Source organism: Trachypithecus francoisi, unplaced genomic scaffold, assembly GCF_009764315.1.
Source record: "Trachypithecus francoisi isolate TF-2019V2 unplaced genomic scaffold, Tfra_2.0 Lachesis_group2, whole genome shotgun sequence".
Taxonomy (NCBI): domain Eukaryota; kingdom Metazoa; phylum Chordata; class Mammalia; order Primates; family Cercopithecidae; genus Trachypithecus; species Trachypithecus francoisi.
Window position 1 is genome coordinate 122,257,712 of NW_022681465.1, and position 15,145 is coordinate 122,272,856.

Below are 15,145 nucleotides of genomic sequence, written 5' to 3' on the forward strand. Positions count from 1 at the left end.
AATGCATTCTCAGTCCCTCTTCCCTGCCCCCAACATAGCTCTTCCATATTTATTCCCAGGCAGCGTGGAAAACAGAAAGTTAGAGTTTCAGGGCCATCCACTTTTTCCTTTTGTTAATAGCACCCCTCACTCTTCTGATATAGAAACCTTATGTGAATGCCTCACCTGGTGTAAGGATGCTCGCCCTGACTCTGGCTTCACTCTGTTCTGAAGCTGCCTCTGCTTCCCTCACCCTACTGCACAAAACTGCTGGCATGAGCCTCTTGCTCCAAACTCTCAGGACCCTCTTTCAAGCAGTGTGGGTCCAAGTGTTTGATTTGTGCTATTGTGTTGTGACTGTTCAGTAACCTGGTTGTGATACTCTAGAAGGTGCCTAATGAAATCCTCTGGTTTTAACAGCTGAAGTGAAAGCCAGCACAGAGGTCTTGGGCAGCAGCACACAACTCATAGCACTTTCAATTCTTCACAGTTTGCCCTCTTTGGCTCCTCTGTTCCTCAGTAATTCTGTGAGATAAATGGAGTAGATATTCACTCATTTAGTCATTCAACCAACCAATGAACCTGCCAACTAACCAGTAAGTATTTATTGAGCACCTACTAGTTGCCAGGCTCAAGTGGCAGTGAACAAAACAGATAAAAATCTTTCTTCCCATGGCACTACACATTTGAATGGATATTCTGGTAGGTATCATTTTACCCATTTTCACGTAAAGAAACCAAGGCATAGGGATATTAAATCCTAAGGCTGTGCAGTACATTAAGAACCGGACTTGAAATTCAGATATTCTATCCAGCTCTCAGAATAAGGAGAATAGAATAGGTCATCTTAGGACTCATCTCATCCAACCCACTGATGCTGTTGATGGAGGAAAACAGGGCTGTGGTTTACCTGAAGTTGCATAGCTCTAGGATAGAGCTAGAATTATATAGTACAGCCTTCCTAAGTAAGCCCCAGCCCCATGCCCTGTCCAAGAGTTCTTAGACCCTGCAGAGGCGTATAATTCATAGATTTTGTCACTTGTCACCATCCCTTACCCGCTTAATGAGGCCCCCTCCCTCATTACTCAGCATAGATTTCATGGCTCATTTTCATAATTACTCTAAGCACATTCCCTCAACTCCTGAGCCCCTCTCTTCCTCCATCATAGTTGCCTGGAAACACCCTAACTTTGGCTGAATTCAGTCTTCTATTGTTTGCACCCTCTCACCCAGGGGACTTGAATGTTGCTGAAGAAAAACACGTGCTTCTGTGGACGAATCTCACTCACAGCTCATGATCACTAACCTCAAATGGGCATTGGCGGCTGCCTGGTAACCCTCCAGCCTTTCCTAAACAGCGATGTCTCACCTTTCCTTCTCAGTCATCATACCTCTCCTCCTTTCTCCCTGGCTTCTACTGAGAATCTGGCTTTGTTTTTCACTGAGGAAACAGAAGTGGTCAGAAGAGACCTTTCACAGACACCCACCACCACATCTGCCACCCCCTGTCCCCTGACTTCTGCCTTCCTGCTGTTGCCACAGGGACCCATCTCTGACCCTGCCAAAGGCCACTGCCATCCCTGTATACTGGAATTACTTCTGTTGCCTGTTCAGGAGCTTCACTCTCAAATTTTTCTCCTACCTCCCCTAAATCATCAATGTGCCTCTCTTCTGTGTCATTCTCATCAGCACTGAAGCATGTCACAATTTCCTTCATCTTAAATAAATGATAAACCCCCACTTGACCACATTCTCTCCTAGCTATCAACCCATTTTCTCTCCTCCTTTATTTTAGATGTCTCAACATCGTTGTTCCTTTTTATTTTCCCCCATTCTTTTTTGAACCACTCCTGCTAATAAGTCATGCCCATCTTTGGACCAAGCAGCTCTTTGCAGGGTCACCAGTGGGCTCTTCATTGCTAAACCCAATGTTATCCTCATCTTTCTCTGTGTCTCAGCAGAAGTTGGCTAACCAATTCCTCCCTCCCTCCCTACCCCCCTCCTTCCTTGAAACTCTCCCTTCACTTGACCTTCACAACTCTGTTCTCTCTCTTGCTTCTCCCCCACCACACTGGGGGCTGTTTCCTCCTCGCTCTGGATGGTGTAGCCCAGAACTCAGTCCACACTCCTCTTGCCTTATCTTCATCTCCCATGGTAACCACATCCAGGTTCATGACTTTAAATTACCACCTACATCTCTCTATCTTGGTCTTATCCCTGAGTGCCCCATATTTGTATATCCCATCATCTGTTGGGCATCTATAATTGGGAATATTTGTAGGCATGTCAAATTTAACATATCCAAATCTGCCCCCCACCCCCTGCTCTACCCACAGTCTTCCCCATCTCGGGTAACAGTAGTTCCAAAGTTTTAGATGCACAGGCCAAAATATCAGCCTCATCCTTGACTCTCCTTCTCTCTCTTGCCTTGCCTCCAATCCATCAGCAAATCCTGTCTGCTCTACCCTCAAATTATTTATAGAATTTGACTACTTCTTAACACCTCTGTGGCTGTTATCCTGGTAGCAGGGTAAAGAGCATTCCCAGAGAAGGGGAGAGCATGTGCAACAATTCTGATCTGGGGAAAGCTGCAAGAGTAGAAAATCTCAAAAGAGATCCAGGAGTGATTCTTGAATCTGGGGAGTTGTCTGCCTTGTTGGTCCCATTATGAGATGTTGTGGGGAAGAGGTCACTATAGGGATGGAACTTTGGTGATTGCCAAGTGGTCTGACTGCCTGAAATGGGTCTGGCCAGCTCTGAAGTTATAAATGACTATTAAGTTGCATGTATATTTTTATCTGTTCTCTGTGTGTGTGTGTGTGTGTGTGTGCGTGCACATTCACATGCACACAGAAATGTGTGCTTTCTTCCACCCTAGATATGTTTTCTTGGAATCTGAGCCCTCAGTGTACTAATATATACCCATGTACAATCTTCTGGGGATCCCCAGAGACCCATGCCCTTGACTTTAGTCCTGTATAAAGCAACATGTTGGCTATGGCCTCTGGGGTTCCCCTGCATTGTTCTAGGCAAAAATTACTTAGGCCTGTGGGTCAGCCATCCTGGAACTAGAGGACTCACAGTGCCTTTTGGCCCACTCTCTGCAGAGCCAGTGATTTTCCACTGCTGCGTAGATAGGACTCTTGTCCATCTTCTCCCTCACCCCCTTCTTTTCTCCTGAAATCAAGGTCTTCTGGATGCAGGGGCATTTGAGCATCAGGGGCATGTGGAAGTAGCCAGGGCAGGGGTCAGAGGCAAGGCAGGCTCAGACCATTATGTACCCCACATTTCCCTAACAGTCATGTCGTTGAAGAAAAAGTAATCCATTGTGAGGTACAGGAAAGGTCAAAAGAGGTTGTTTGGTATGTGTGTTTTGGGGGTTTGGGGGGGTGGCTTTGTGCTTGTTTTCTTTTCATACTGAGTCCTGAGGTGGGTCTCAATAGGATGTGATCCTGACCAAGCCCCCAGAGTTCTCTAGAACCACGTAAATAGGGCAGGGATTTCCTGAGACTCTCACAACCTTCTTTCTGAAACCAGAGAGGCAGGGCCAGCAAATATTCCTTGTTTCTATCCTCCCTCCTGGGATTATTGGGCAGCCTTTTGTCGACCAAGCTCCAAAAAGTTAGAGAAGCAGAATGGCAAGGGGGTTAAAATCACAGGTTTTAGTGTCCAAGAGACCTCTGTTCAAGCCTTAAGTTTGGGCTGTGTGATTTTGGAAAAGCTACATAACCTTACTGTACCTCAGTTTCCTTATCTTAATGACCATAACAGTGTCTGCTTCAAGAGTTGCTTTAAGGATGAAGTGAGATAATACAGATAAAACACCTAACATAACACTTAGCTCATAGTAGTAAGTGCCCTATGTGAACATAAAAAAGGAAGGAAGGATGGATAGATGGACAAGGACAAAGATTTTTTGATTTATTTTATTTTATTTATTTATTTTTGAGACAGGATCTTTCTCTGTTGCATAGGCTAGAGTGCAATGGCATGATCTTGGCTCACGGCAACCTCTACCTCCCAGGCTTAAGCAGTCCTCCCACCCAGCCTCCTGAGTAGCTGAGATTATAGGTGTGTGGTACCATGCTCAGCAAATTTTTTGGATTTTTTGTAGAGATGAGGTTTCACTATATATCTCAGGCTGGTCTCAAGCTTCTGGACCCAAGCAGTCCTCCCACTTTGGCCTCCCAAAGTGCTAGGACTGTAGGAATGAGCCACTGTGCCTGGCTGATAAAGAGATCTTTGCTGTTTTGATGCTTCAGGCATACTGGTTGTTAAGATAGTCCTCAACCAAATATCCAAGTGTTCCTGTAGATTTCCCAGCTTCCTTTGCAGCTAGGTTTGTGCCATGTGACTAGTTCTGGCCAATCATGTGAGAAACGGTATGAGTCACTGCTGGGTCAAGAGAGTTAAGAGCTGATGTACTTCCTCCTTCCCTCTCTTCCCCTAGCACAGCAGCTTTGGAGGCCACATTTTCTCTAAGGTATCATACCACATGGAACAAGCCCTTTACGTGAGTGTGGAGTAAGTGTTTATTGTGTTAACCCACTGAGATTTTGGAGTTCGTTTGTTATTGCCTTGCTGACCAATACAGTCATCTATGAAGGAGAAATAAATCTCCTGAATTTCCAACCTCTTGGGACATCTAGGGATGATTATAATGATAATAACAGTAGCCGTAACAGCTACCACTTATTGAGCCCTTGAGAAATATTGCAAAGCCCTTTACAGATGTTAAACCATTCAGCCCTCTCAGATATCCCATGAGGTACATGTTTTGCTATTACATAATAATTGTGTTCCTAAAATAATCTTTAGGTTATTTTTTAAAAGGGTTTTTGCAAACAACTTCAATGAGGGAAAAAAAAAAACTGTGTAGGGATCAGAATTTTAGAATATGACCACAAAATTATCCTACAGAAATGTCAAAAATAAAGGGGTTTTAAATTGCTATTAGGACTTTCAGAACTTACAAACTAAAAAATAACAGATTTTCAAACTAGTATAAGCCGGCCTAAATGTCATTGAGCAAATACTGAATACCATGGAAGACAAATCTCAGGTCAACTTGAAGCTAAGCCATCAAAATAAATTGTGGGTTGGTCCACACTTACTGTAAGGAAGCTCTATTATATCTTAATGAAGCTGCTTGTCCCTCCAAAAAAGGGAAGCCACAAAAGTAAAGAATAGCATCATTCAACTAAAATGGCCATGGGTATTGAGTCTGTAAGCCATTAGGCTTTCCTGCCTCACATGTGGGGGCCATTCCTGACCATGACACTGGTATAAACCAACAACCATTACAAATTAGCTTCCTTATTGAATTGCTCAGATTAGATCCAGTTTGCATTATGAAAATTTGCATAGCAGGAAGAAAAGTCCAAACTGGCTATTAGACAGGTGAGGAAACCAAGCAAGTAAGAGGCCTTCAGTGACTAGAGCAAACAACAAGTTGGAACAGCCCCACATCAAGGATCTCTGCTCTTTTGACTCTCCACAGTTCAAGTTTTTTGCTGGTGATTTATACTGATATCTGTACATCTTCATAGTTGATGATGTCATCTCTGAACTGATGTTTGAGGCCTGTGAAGTTTGGTTCTGCCCTTGCCCAGAGCCTGTAGTCATCATCCCTGGGGCTTGCTGGCCTGGAGCAGCAGCTGGCAGGAAGCATTGTCCCTCTCCCTCTCTGCATTGGGAGTGGCATGGAGCTTCTGCTCTAGATAACAAAACTGCTTGGGTTCTTGTTGAGACATGTGAGTGTTTCTGAAAGTACCAATAGACTGAGAAAGAATTCAGGCTGCCTAAGAAGCTGCCTGGGGAAAGGGAAACAATTGAGTTCATTACTAAAGCAAGCAGTACTGGTGACCTGTAGGGATTAGCATACTATGACTTTCTTCCTCCCTCAGGCCTGATTGGGCAGCTGAGATCCCACACCTCCCTGAGGAAAGGAGGGGACTTATATGCAGTGGGCCATGCCCAGGCCTTGGTGGCCTCTTACCCCTTCCATTTCCTGAAGGAGGGGAAGTAGTGAGCCCTTCCCGCTGCTCGCTTTGCTTGTCAGTGAAGTTGATACCTCTGAAAGCCGAGTCTCTAAGAAGTTTCTGAAGGATGAAGACAGACTCAGGCAGGTGATCTGGGAACCCTGTTTACCCCCATACAGTGTGACTTCCCAGCTCAGCAGGGTTATTGATTCATAGGCTCCCCTAGCTGGCCTTTCCTACCTTTTGGTTTATCACGAAATTCAGCAGGCCCTTCTGGAAGGTTCTTTGTGTGCCTGATGCTGTGTTGGCTACTGTTGGGACACAAAGGAATTTTTAGTTGTATTTCCCAGTTTTAGCCTTTGAAACTTAGGTGATAAGACAGTTTATAATGAAGGGCTAAATTAAGAATTCTCACTACACATAGTAGGTAAGAGCACAGGCTTAGCAGCAGGCACCTGGGTTCAAGTCCCACCAACTATCACATTGGTCAAGCTTGACTTTGGGCAAGTTCTTAACCTTCTTAGGCTGGTATTTCCTAAATATAGGGATGCTAAGAGCGCTGGCCCTCTGAGTGTTTCCATGGAGATTAAATGAGGTAGTGCATGTAAAGTGCTCAGTACAATGCCTGGCTCATGGTTTTAGTGTTATTACTAGCTACTGCTATTAGTTGTCAAAACATATTTGAGAGATTTCAGTGTTACAGAAATCCTGAATCTAAACACACCACCTTCCGTACGGTGTTCCTCCCTTCTCTGTTCCTTTCATTAGGGATTGGTAATTTGACTGATCAGTTACTCAACCTGGAGCCACTTTTCATACCTGCACTCCTGTAATTCCCTCAATCCTCACGTACAAATCCTCACGTACATCCTGTCACAAAACGCAGTCGATTGTACTCACCTCTCTCTCCTACACTTCAGCCACACTGTTATCCTTAACCAAGCCTTCACACAGAGACACTGGTTACCCAAGAACCCTGTGAGCTGGTTTTCCTGCTTCCGATTTCACCCTCTTCCAAACCGGGCTTACTACTACTCAGGAGATGTGTGTGTGTATGTGTGTGTGTGTGTATATATATATATATATATATATATATATATATATATTTTTTTTTTTTTGAGTCAGAGTCTTGCTCTGTCACCAGGCTGGAGTGCAATGGCGTGATCTCAGCTCACCGCAACCTCTGCCTCCCAGGTTCAAGTGATTCTCCTGCCTCAGCCTCCCAAGTAGCTGGGATTACAGATGTGCACCACCATGCCCACCTAATTTTTATATTTTTAGTAGAGATGGAGTTTCACCATGTTGGCCAGGCTGGTCTCAAGCTTCTGACCTTGTGATCTGCCCGCCTTGGCCTCCCAAAGTGCTGGGATTACAGGCGTGGGCCACCGCACCTGGCCAGGAGAACTTTTGTAAAATTCAAACCAGAGTATCACTCCCTTGCTCAAACCCTTTCTCTGTCTCCCTCTTACTATCTGTAAAAAGCCAAGCCCAAATTCTTTATTATGGATAAAAAGGCCCCTTGTGGTATGACTGCTGCCTAGTTGTACACCTTCATCACTTGTGTTGGCAGGTCACCTCTGCGTTCCAGCAATGCCAGCCTGCTTCCCAAATGCTCCTCTGTCTCCTGGCCCTCCATGGAGTACAGAGCATGTACTGCTCTCTCAGTCTAGAACTCTCCATCTCTGTCTCCTAAGGAGTCCCAGTTATCCTTTAAAACTAGACTCAAAACCGTCTTCCTTGGGAAGTCTTTTAACAAGGACTAGGTTAGCTGCTGCTTCACTGTGTTCCCACGACACCTTTGCTTTCAAGATCATGGCAATTTTTTGTTTTCAGGTCTGTCTTCTACAGTAAGCATATGACATTTTTAAAAGAAGGAACTGTATCTTATTCATTTTTGTATGTTCATATTGAAAAAAATGACTAGAGAAATTAAAGGATGGATGGGTAAATGGTGGTTGGATGGATGAGTGAGTGAATGCTTGGGTAGATAGGCTGATCAATAGATGGATGGTGGTTGGATGTACAGCTAAATTAACAGTTGGATGGATGAATGGTTGAATGGATACATGGATGAATTCAATGAAGTGGCAAAAATTTCTAATTATATCTTACACCCAGGTACATCCAGAAAGGCCTTTAGTGGTTCCACAAAGACAAAGGCCTATTTCTTGGTGCTTCTCAGTTCTGGCTGAAAAATCAATGTGACTTTGCAACTCAGTAGCCAGTTGATTTTTTTTTTTTTTTTTTTTTTTTTTTACACCTTTGTGCTCCCCATTGTTGCATTAGGAAGGCTGAGAAGGAGTTTTGATCTTAGCGGGAGAGGAAATACCTAGGAAGGCCTTATCCTGTCATTGCCCTGGCCCACATCTCGTTTGGTGACTTTTTCAGTTCTGTGCTCATATGAGTCGCATTCAGTCCTGTTCTCCATTCAGTAATCGTAGATTTACTTCCAGCTTGAACTATGGCAGGAGATCTCCACCTCTGGGCCCAGAGTAACAGAACAGCAGATGGCATGAGTGCACCGTGGCCAATAGCCACTGTCTGCACCCGGCACTTACCTGTTTATCAGGAGAACAGCAAGTCTCATTCTGTTCATTTTCCTGTTCAGGGGCTGCTTTCATAGCGGCCACATGGGAAACGTACCTTATGCAGCTTGGAGACTTCATCACCTTTTCAAGGAAGACTTTCCAGGCCGGGCTGTTCACTCAGTAAATATGAAAAGATCCTGGAGTTACCTGGAAATACAGTATCTAGCTCCTTCTGATATTGGGAACCAGGAGGTGACCTGCCCGAGCTCAAGTGGAAAGGCCCCAAGGCTTTTGGGAGCAGAGCCCCACCCATCTGCCCCAGAATCCTTATTCAGGGTTTATGAAGCAGTGGGCAGCGCACAATTGACTAAATTTGGTTGTATTTTTATTTTTGTCCAGCCACAAATACTGGCAAAAAACAAAATGATTCCTTCCCTTCCAGGAGCCTTGGAGCCAAGCTGGTTTTATTTTTAGCTTCAACTCTGGTTTAGGGTTTTCAGCAAACTGAACACCCTACTCACTGCAGACAGCGGCAGGCTGGGTTTTAGGATTTTTGCCTAGACTGGGGTGTTGGTTCTCTGAATGTAACTCTTATAAGGCTTGTACAGCTGTGACAATAGAGGGTGGGTCCAGACAGACCCACATAGAGACCCAGTTCTTGCCTTGGGGACCTTCAAGAGAGTTCCTTCTCAGGGAGGCCAATGTACACAGAGTGGTTCATTGCCTTGGATGGGTTGCAAGAAGTGGCAACCGTGGATGAAAAGAAACAGAAAAATTAAGAAAGGGAAAGGGATAGGGGGCTGTTATTTATTGAAAGGCTTCGAGTAACATGGTGGTTCAGAACTAGAGCTCTGGAGTCTGACCGACTGGGTGCAAATCCTGCCACTACCACTTCCTGACACTGTGGCCTTGGGGATGGCTTGACCTCCCCAGGCTTCAGGTTCATTCTGTATGAGACAGGATTAATGACACCTACCGGGAGCACTGCTGCAGTTGAGATCCTGCCTGTGTAGCACGTGGCATGGCGTTTGACACGCATGTAGAACTCAGTCAGCACCATTATCATCACTGTTGCCATGCTCTTATTGCAGTGCTGAACACTTGCATAGACACTGTGTCATTGAAGACTCACCGTAACCCATTTGCAGATCCGAAACTGAGGTCCAAAGGGCTAGATAGCTTGCCTCGGATCTCACAACAAGAGCACAATATAGCCAGACCTGTGCCCAGCCCCAGTGAATCCCAAAGACATCACATCAAGCCTTCTCCAGTTCCAATGGCTTCCACCTGTTATCACTGAGAACATGGGAACTACTCAAAACATAAAAGTACATATTGCCTCATCCTGCTCTTCCCAGAGTTCCCCACTTTTTTTTTTCTACTTTAGTGACAGGAACACACAAAAAGCAGATACTGGCAGTGGTCGAAGAGCACCAGGCAAAATCAGAGACAGACAGTGGAACGGTGGTTGCCAGGGGCTGGGAGAAGGAGAGACAGGGAGTTGTTGTTCAACAGGGACAGAGTTTCAGTTTTGCAAGATGAAAAAGTTCTGGAGATTAGTTGCTCAATAATGTAAATATACTCAACACTACTGAACTAACTACACTTTTAGTGTACAGTTTTTTTATTGCTAAGAAGATAAATCTCATGATATGTGATTTTACAGCAAGTTTTAAAAAATAAAGAGAAAGCACTGGGCTAGGAGTCAGACTGCCCTCAGCCGGGTACGGTGGCTCACTCCTGTAATTCCAGCACTTTGGGAGGCTGAGGCGGGCAGAGCACTTGTGGTCAGAAGTTTGAGAACAGCCTGGCCAACATGGTGAAACCCGTTTCTACTAAAAATACAAAAATTAGCCATGCGTGGTGGTGCGTGCCTGTGATCTCAGCTACTGGGGAGGCGGAGGTAGGGGAATCACTTGAACCTGGGAGGTGGAGGTTGCAGTGAGCCGAGATTGCATCATTGCACTCCAGCCTGGGCAACAGAGTGAGACTCCGTCTCGAGCAAAACAAAACAAGAGTCAGGCTGCCCCAGAGGTGGCCAGGGAATTAGAGCTTATCTTATCCAACTTTCCAACCTTTCCTCCTTGCCTCCTCCTAATCAGGAGTCTCGTGAATGGCATCCCTGCCCAATGCTTACCCACTCACTGTGTGGCTGTCAGACTGAGTAGCACCCTCTTGACAGTGAGCTTATTATGTGAAGTCTTCAATGCTTCTCTCTCCCATGCTTTGTCCTGCTTGACCTCCTTCTAGTCGCTCATCCCTCTAAAGTTGTTGTCCATAGATCTAGGAAGAAAGCGGGGGAAATGGGAGCAAAATCCCAAATAGGGAAGCATGTTTGCTTGGTGGCAGGGGAAGGGGGCCAGGGCTTTGGGGCCAGGAGCTAGGGAGAAGCTCACCTTTTCTATTCCTTAGTTTCCTTAGCTCTCAGATGGGGATCATATAGTTATACCATGTAATAGGACATACTCAATTCACTCTAAGTAGAAAAATCCATCAGGCTATGAACTGCTCTTTGGCGCTGAAGGATTCTGGGGACTGTGGGGTGTATGCTTTAACCATGGTTTAGGTGGCTTCCCATTTCCCTTGCTGGGCTGTGTCACTTCACTAGGGCAGAAGGGCGTGGGGCTAGCATGCAACAGGGCCTCTCTCTTGGCCTAATGCTCCCAGGAAAGCAGCCTTCATGGAGATCATAATGGTGACTCTGTGTCACTTAAAAACTCAGGTGGCCTTTCTGTGGGTGTTTAGCATTGACCAGGCTTAAGAGAGACTGATTGGCTCTGTTGGCCAACATCCAATGTGAGCCATCCCTACTGGGCCGATTTTTGCCATAAGCCCCACCTCATGCCCAGACCTTGGTCCCTGACCCAGTGTGTACTTCTCCATGAGTCCCAGTGGGGACGGTGATAAGGGTCTACAATACTGTTAGGGACTCATGAAAATGTTTTAATTTCTTCTAATATTGGAAGACAAAAATGAACTTTTGGGTAGAAATGTTATGTAATGTTAATATATTTGCATTTATACCAACATAGTTATAAAATGTAATATGAAAAATTTTTTTGATGGAGAAAGCAGCCCACAAAGGCAAAATTGCCAAGGACCCACAAAACTCACAGTGGAACCCTACTCTGGTCCACAGAGCCAAGATGGCCAGAATTCCATTTTGTTCCTCAATCCAAGGGGATCTGCCATGCCCTCTTCTGTATTCCTAAAGCAACTGCTATCTGCTCCCATGATCACCATTTAGGATCCTGAATATTTCCTCTGATATTTCATTTATGGTTTCTTTTTCTTCTTTTTCTTTTCTTTTCTTTTCTTTTTTTTTTTTTTTTTTGAGACAGTCTTGCTCAGTCGCCAGGCTGGAGTGCAGTGGCACAATCTCAGCTCACTGCAACTTCTGCCTCCTGGGTTCAAGCGATTCTCCTGCCTCAGCCTCCCAAGTAGCTGGGACTACAGGCACGCACCACCATGCCCAGCTAATTTTTTGTATTTTTATTAGAAATGGGGTTTCACCATGTTGCCCAAGAAGGTCTTGAACTCTTGACCTCGTGATCTGCCTGCCTCAGCCTCTCAAAGTGCTGGGATGACAGGCATGAGCCACCGTGCCTGGCCCCTTTATGTTTTTAGGGGCATATTTCACATGCTATTTCCATCACTCAGCAATAACTACATGGAGCTCATGGCGAGAAAAGTTCAAAAGTCTTGTCTGGGGTCCATGGGAAGGAATATTGTGATCCATTGGTGATGTCTGTCCAAGATCACAGCTGATGGAGGTGTGGCAGCACAGTGCGTTTGCTGTGTTTTTACTTTTGACTGACCTTTGCTTTGCGTTCTCAATCTGACTCTAAGCCCTGCCGACAGGGAATATACCTTACATGTGTTGAGCAGCCCATACTGAAAGACGTGGAGAGTCTCTTAATGCCTATTGATTGACTGACTGATTGATTAAAGTGGTATCTGAATACATTTGATCTGGTTTAATGTCCCCTTGACATCCTTCCATTCTCTTTCCTCTTTAGGCGCCTGAACAAGAATAAGCTCCAAGTCCTTCCAGAATTGCTTTTCCAGAGCACGCCGAAGCTCACCAGACTGTGAGTAGAGTTGCCTTGTGTCCTCTACCTTGTGCCTTGCCTGGCTTTGGTGACGCGGAGGATGTGGTTTGTGGAGCACCGTGCCGTGTGGAGCTTGGCAGTTAGGCCCTGACATAGAGACTTGGAGCAGGGCTTTGACCTGACGTCCACCCCCATACACTTCCAGGCCTGACTTCTTGCTCCTTGTCTCAGACATCGGCGGCTTTTGTGATCAGTGAGGACTAGTGATGTGTGGTATTCGATCAATTGCCTTGCAAGGAGGGAGGAGATGCTTCCATTTACTGTGGGTCTGAACTTACTTCAGGGAAATTCCCTGAGGTGGGATTTGAGATAGGTTTATTCACGCGAGACTGCCAGTGGTCTCAGAAGGCAACGGTTTGGACCAAACACGGCAACCTTATCGCTTTGCTGGTTGGGGCAGCTCCTGACTTTTCCTTTTTCCCACTTCCTAGCGCTGCCAGTCTAGGAACCCTGGGTCTGGGGGTTTATGATTTTGTGGGAAAAGGAAGAAGCATGTTGAATTTTGCTTTATCCTTTTCAGTGGTCCAGGGTAAAATGAGGAGAGGGGAGAGTGGGAGATACCTCTGTTATTCAGTGGGAGAGTTTGGAAGCCCAGGAGCTGGAGTTGCAGGTGACAGTGGAGACTGTGATTCATGTATTGCAGATGTCAGGCAAGTGCTAATTAAATTATTGACAGTGAACCCGAAATCATGCTGGTAGTGCCATGAGTGTACTAGCTTGCCCAAAGCTCACCTTTCTGAATGAAGCGACACAGTCCTGGATGGCTTTGCAGTCAGGTAGCAAGATTTACAGCCTGGCTGGGAAGACTCGAACATTGCAGGGAGGCTCCAACGTTGTGGCCACCATTCTGATTCCCAGTGGTTGCATTTAATGCCTACTTGTGCAGCCAAACACTGCATCCAGGCTCTGGGATAAATTGGGAAACATGAAACACATGTCCGTGTGTGCACTTACTAAGGAGTTCGGAATTAGGAATATATATTTATATATGTCTATACACACAGCCACACGCACACACACAGAGACTATATACATAAATTTCTTTTAAAAGGGCACTTTGCTGGAACAAGAGCAGGCAAGGGTTGTCTGGTATTCCAGTCATGCAGTGGTCTTGCTTGCCTTCTGAACTTTGTCGGGTCTCCTCTTGCTGTGTGCCCCATTTCTCTGGCTCAGTCACCCTAGCTGACTTTGCTAAATGTAGGAAAGGCTATACCCTCCTTTTTACTCTTCCAGTCTGGGTCTGCCTGGATGGGCATGGGGGCAGAGGAAATGTTGTTCAGCAGCCCGGGGGGTCCAGAAGAGCTGGATAAGCTATGCCAAATAGACATACCGGAAACCACCCTGGTTTGTAACATCCCCTGCCTTGTATAGCTCTGCCCTTAGATGCTCACATAATCACCATCTCTCCACCCAGTACTGCATTGCACCTTTCAACCTGCTCTTAACTAAGTACTACAGCAGAGTATATACTATCCATCTGAGAAATGAGCATCAGTTTAAAGGCAAAGGGAAGGTACTTCCAACCTGTGAGGCTGGAATGCTGGACGACTTTATGTGGGTGGGGTCTGAGCATCCCAGCCGCTGCCGGTTGTCAGGTGGGCTGGTTCTTGCTCACAGGAACCTTCCCATGACTATCAGGTGATGGCCATTTTTGCAGAGTTGGTCTTGATCCAGGCAAAGTAGGAAGTTCAAGTGGTGATAACAGGTCTCTGAGATTCTGGGAGCCAGGGACGTGGGCATGGGGAACCTATGAGTTATGTCCTCTGCCATGTCCTGAGAGAGCTTGAGAGAGTCACTTTTCCTTTGGTATCTAAGTATCTTCATCAGTAAAGGGAGATACCCTCTCCTCCCAAATGTCTTCATCAGTAAAGGGAGATACCCTCTCCTCCTTTTTACCTACCTTATAGAGGAACTGTAAGTATCCAGTGAGATCATGGTGTGCGTGTTTTTTTTTTTAATTGCTCTATAAGTGTAAGCACCAAGGCAACTATTATTACTCCTACAGTTCCCGTCTTTACAACCTCAGTTTCTGATCTCCTTTCTCTGGGAGGCATGAAGAGACTAGGAGTTGTGATAAGCATTGAGGTCAATTACGCTGAGCTTTTGCTTCAAGTCAGAGAGCTGCAGCTGGGAAGGCAGGGATGACGTTTGACTCATTTTGGTATCCGTCTCTTGCTGGGTCCCTGTCCGGGTGTAGTTTGGCACACATAGGCACTCAGTCAGTGGTGGTTGAATGGGTAGATGAATAAATGAATGATATAGACCTAAGGATAGAAACAGCGCCCTTGGCGAGCTTTGATTCTTTTATCCACTGTTCATTCATTTATTCATTCACTCACTCATTCAGTAAGGTTTTCCCTGGGTGTCTGTTCCAGCATGGCCTCTGTTCTGGGTGTTGAGCTGCAGACATGAAGGATGTCCAGTTCTCTGTGTGCCCTATTATGACACACTTTGAATGGCTGCCAAAAAGCTGAGAGCTAAATATAATTTTTTTTATTGAAGCAGCTATATTAACCCAAGTTTGGGCTATAATCAGCAATCCCTT

At 45.5% G+C, this 15,145-nt stretch overlaps 1 protein-coding gene across 2 annotated transcripts in view; it reads left to right on the plus strand.

Annotated features, from left to right (window-relative positions):
* SLIT3 (slit guidance ligand 3) overlaps positions 1–15,145 on the plus strand; it is a 645,016-nt gene that overhangs the window by 97,545 nt on the left and 532,326 nt on the right. For both annotated transcript variants that reach the window (XM_033180336.1, XM_033180338.1), the window contains exon 4: positions 12,508–12,579. In XM_033180336.1, coding sequence (XP_033036227.1) covers positions 12,508–12,579 — 72 coding nt within the window. The remainder of the gene's footprint in view (positions 1–12,507; positions 12,580–15,145) is intronic.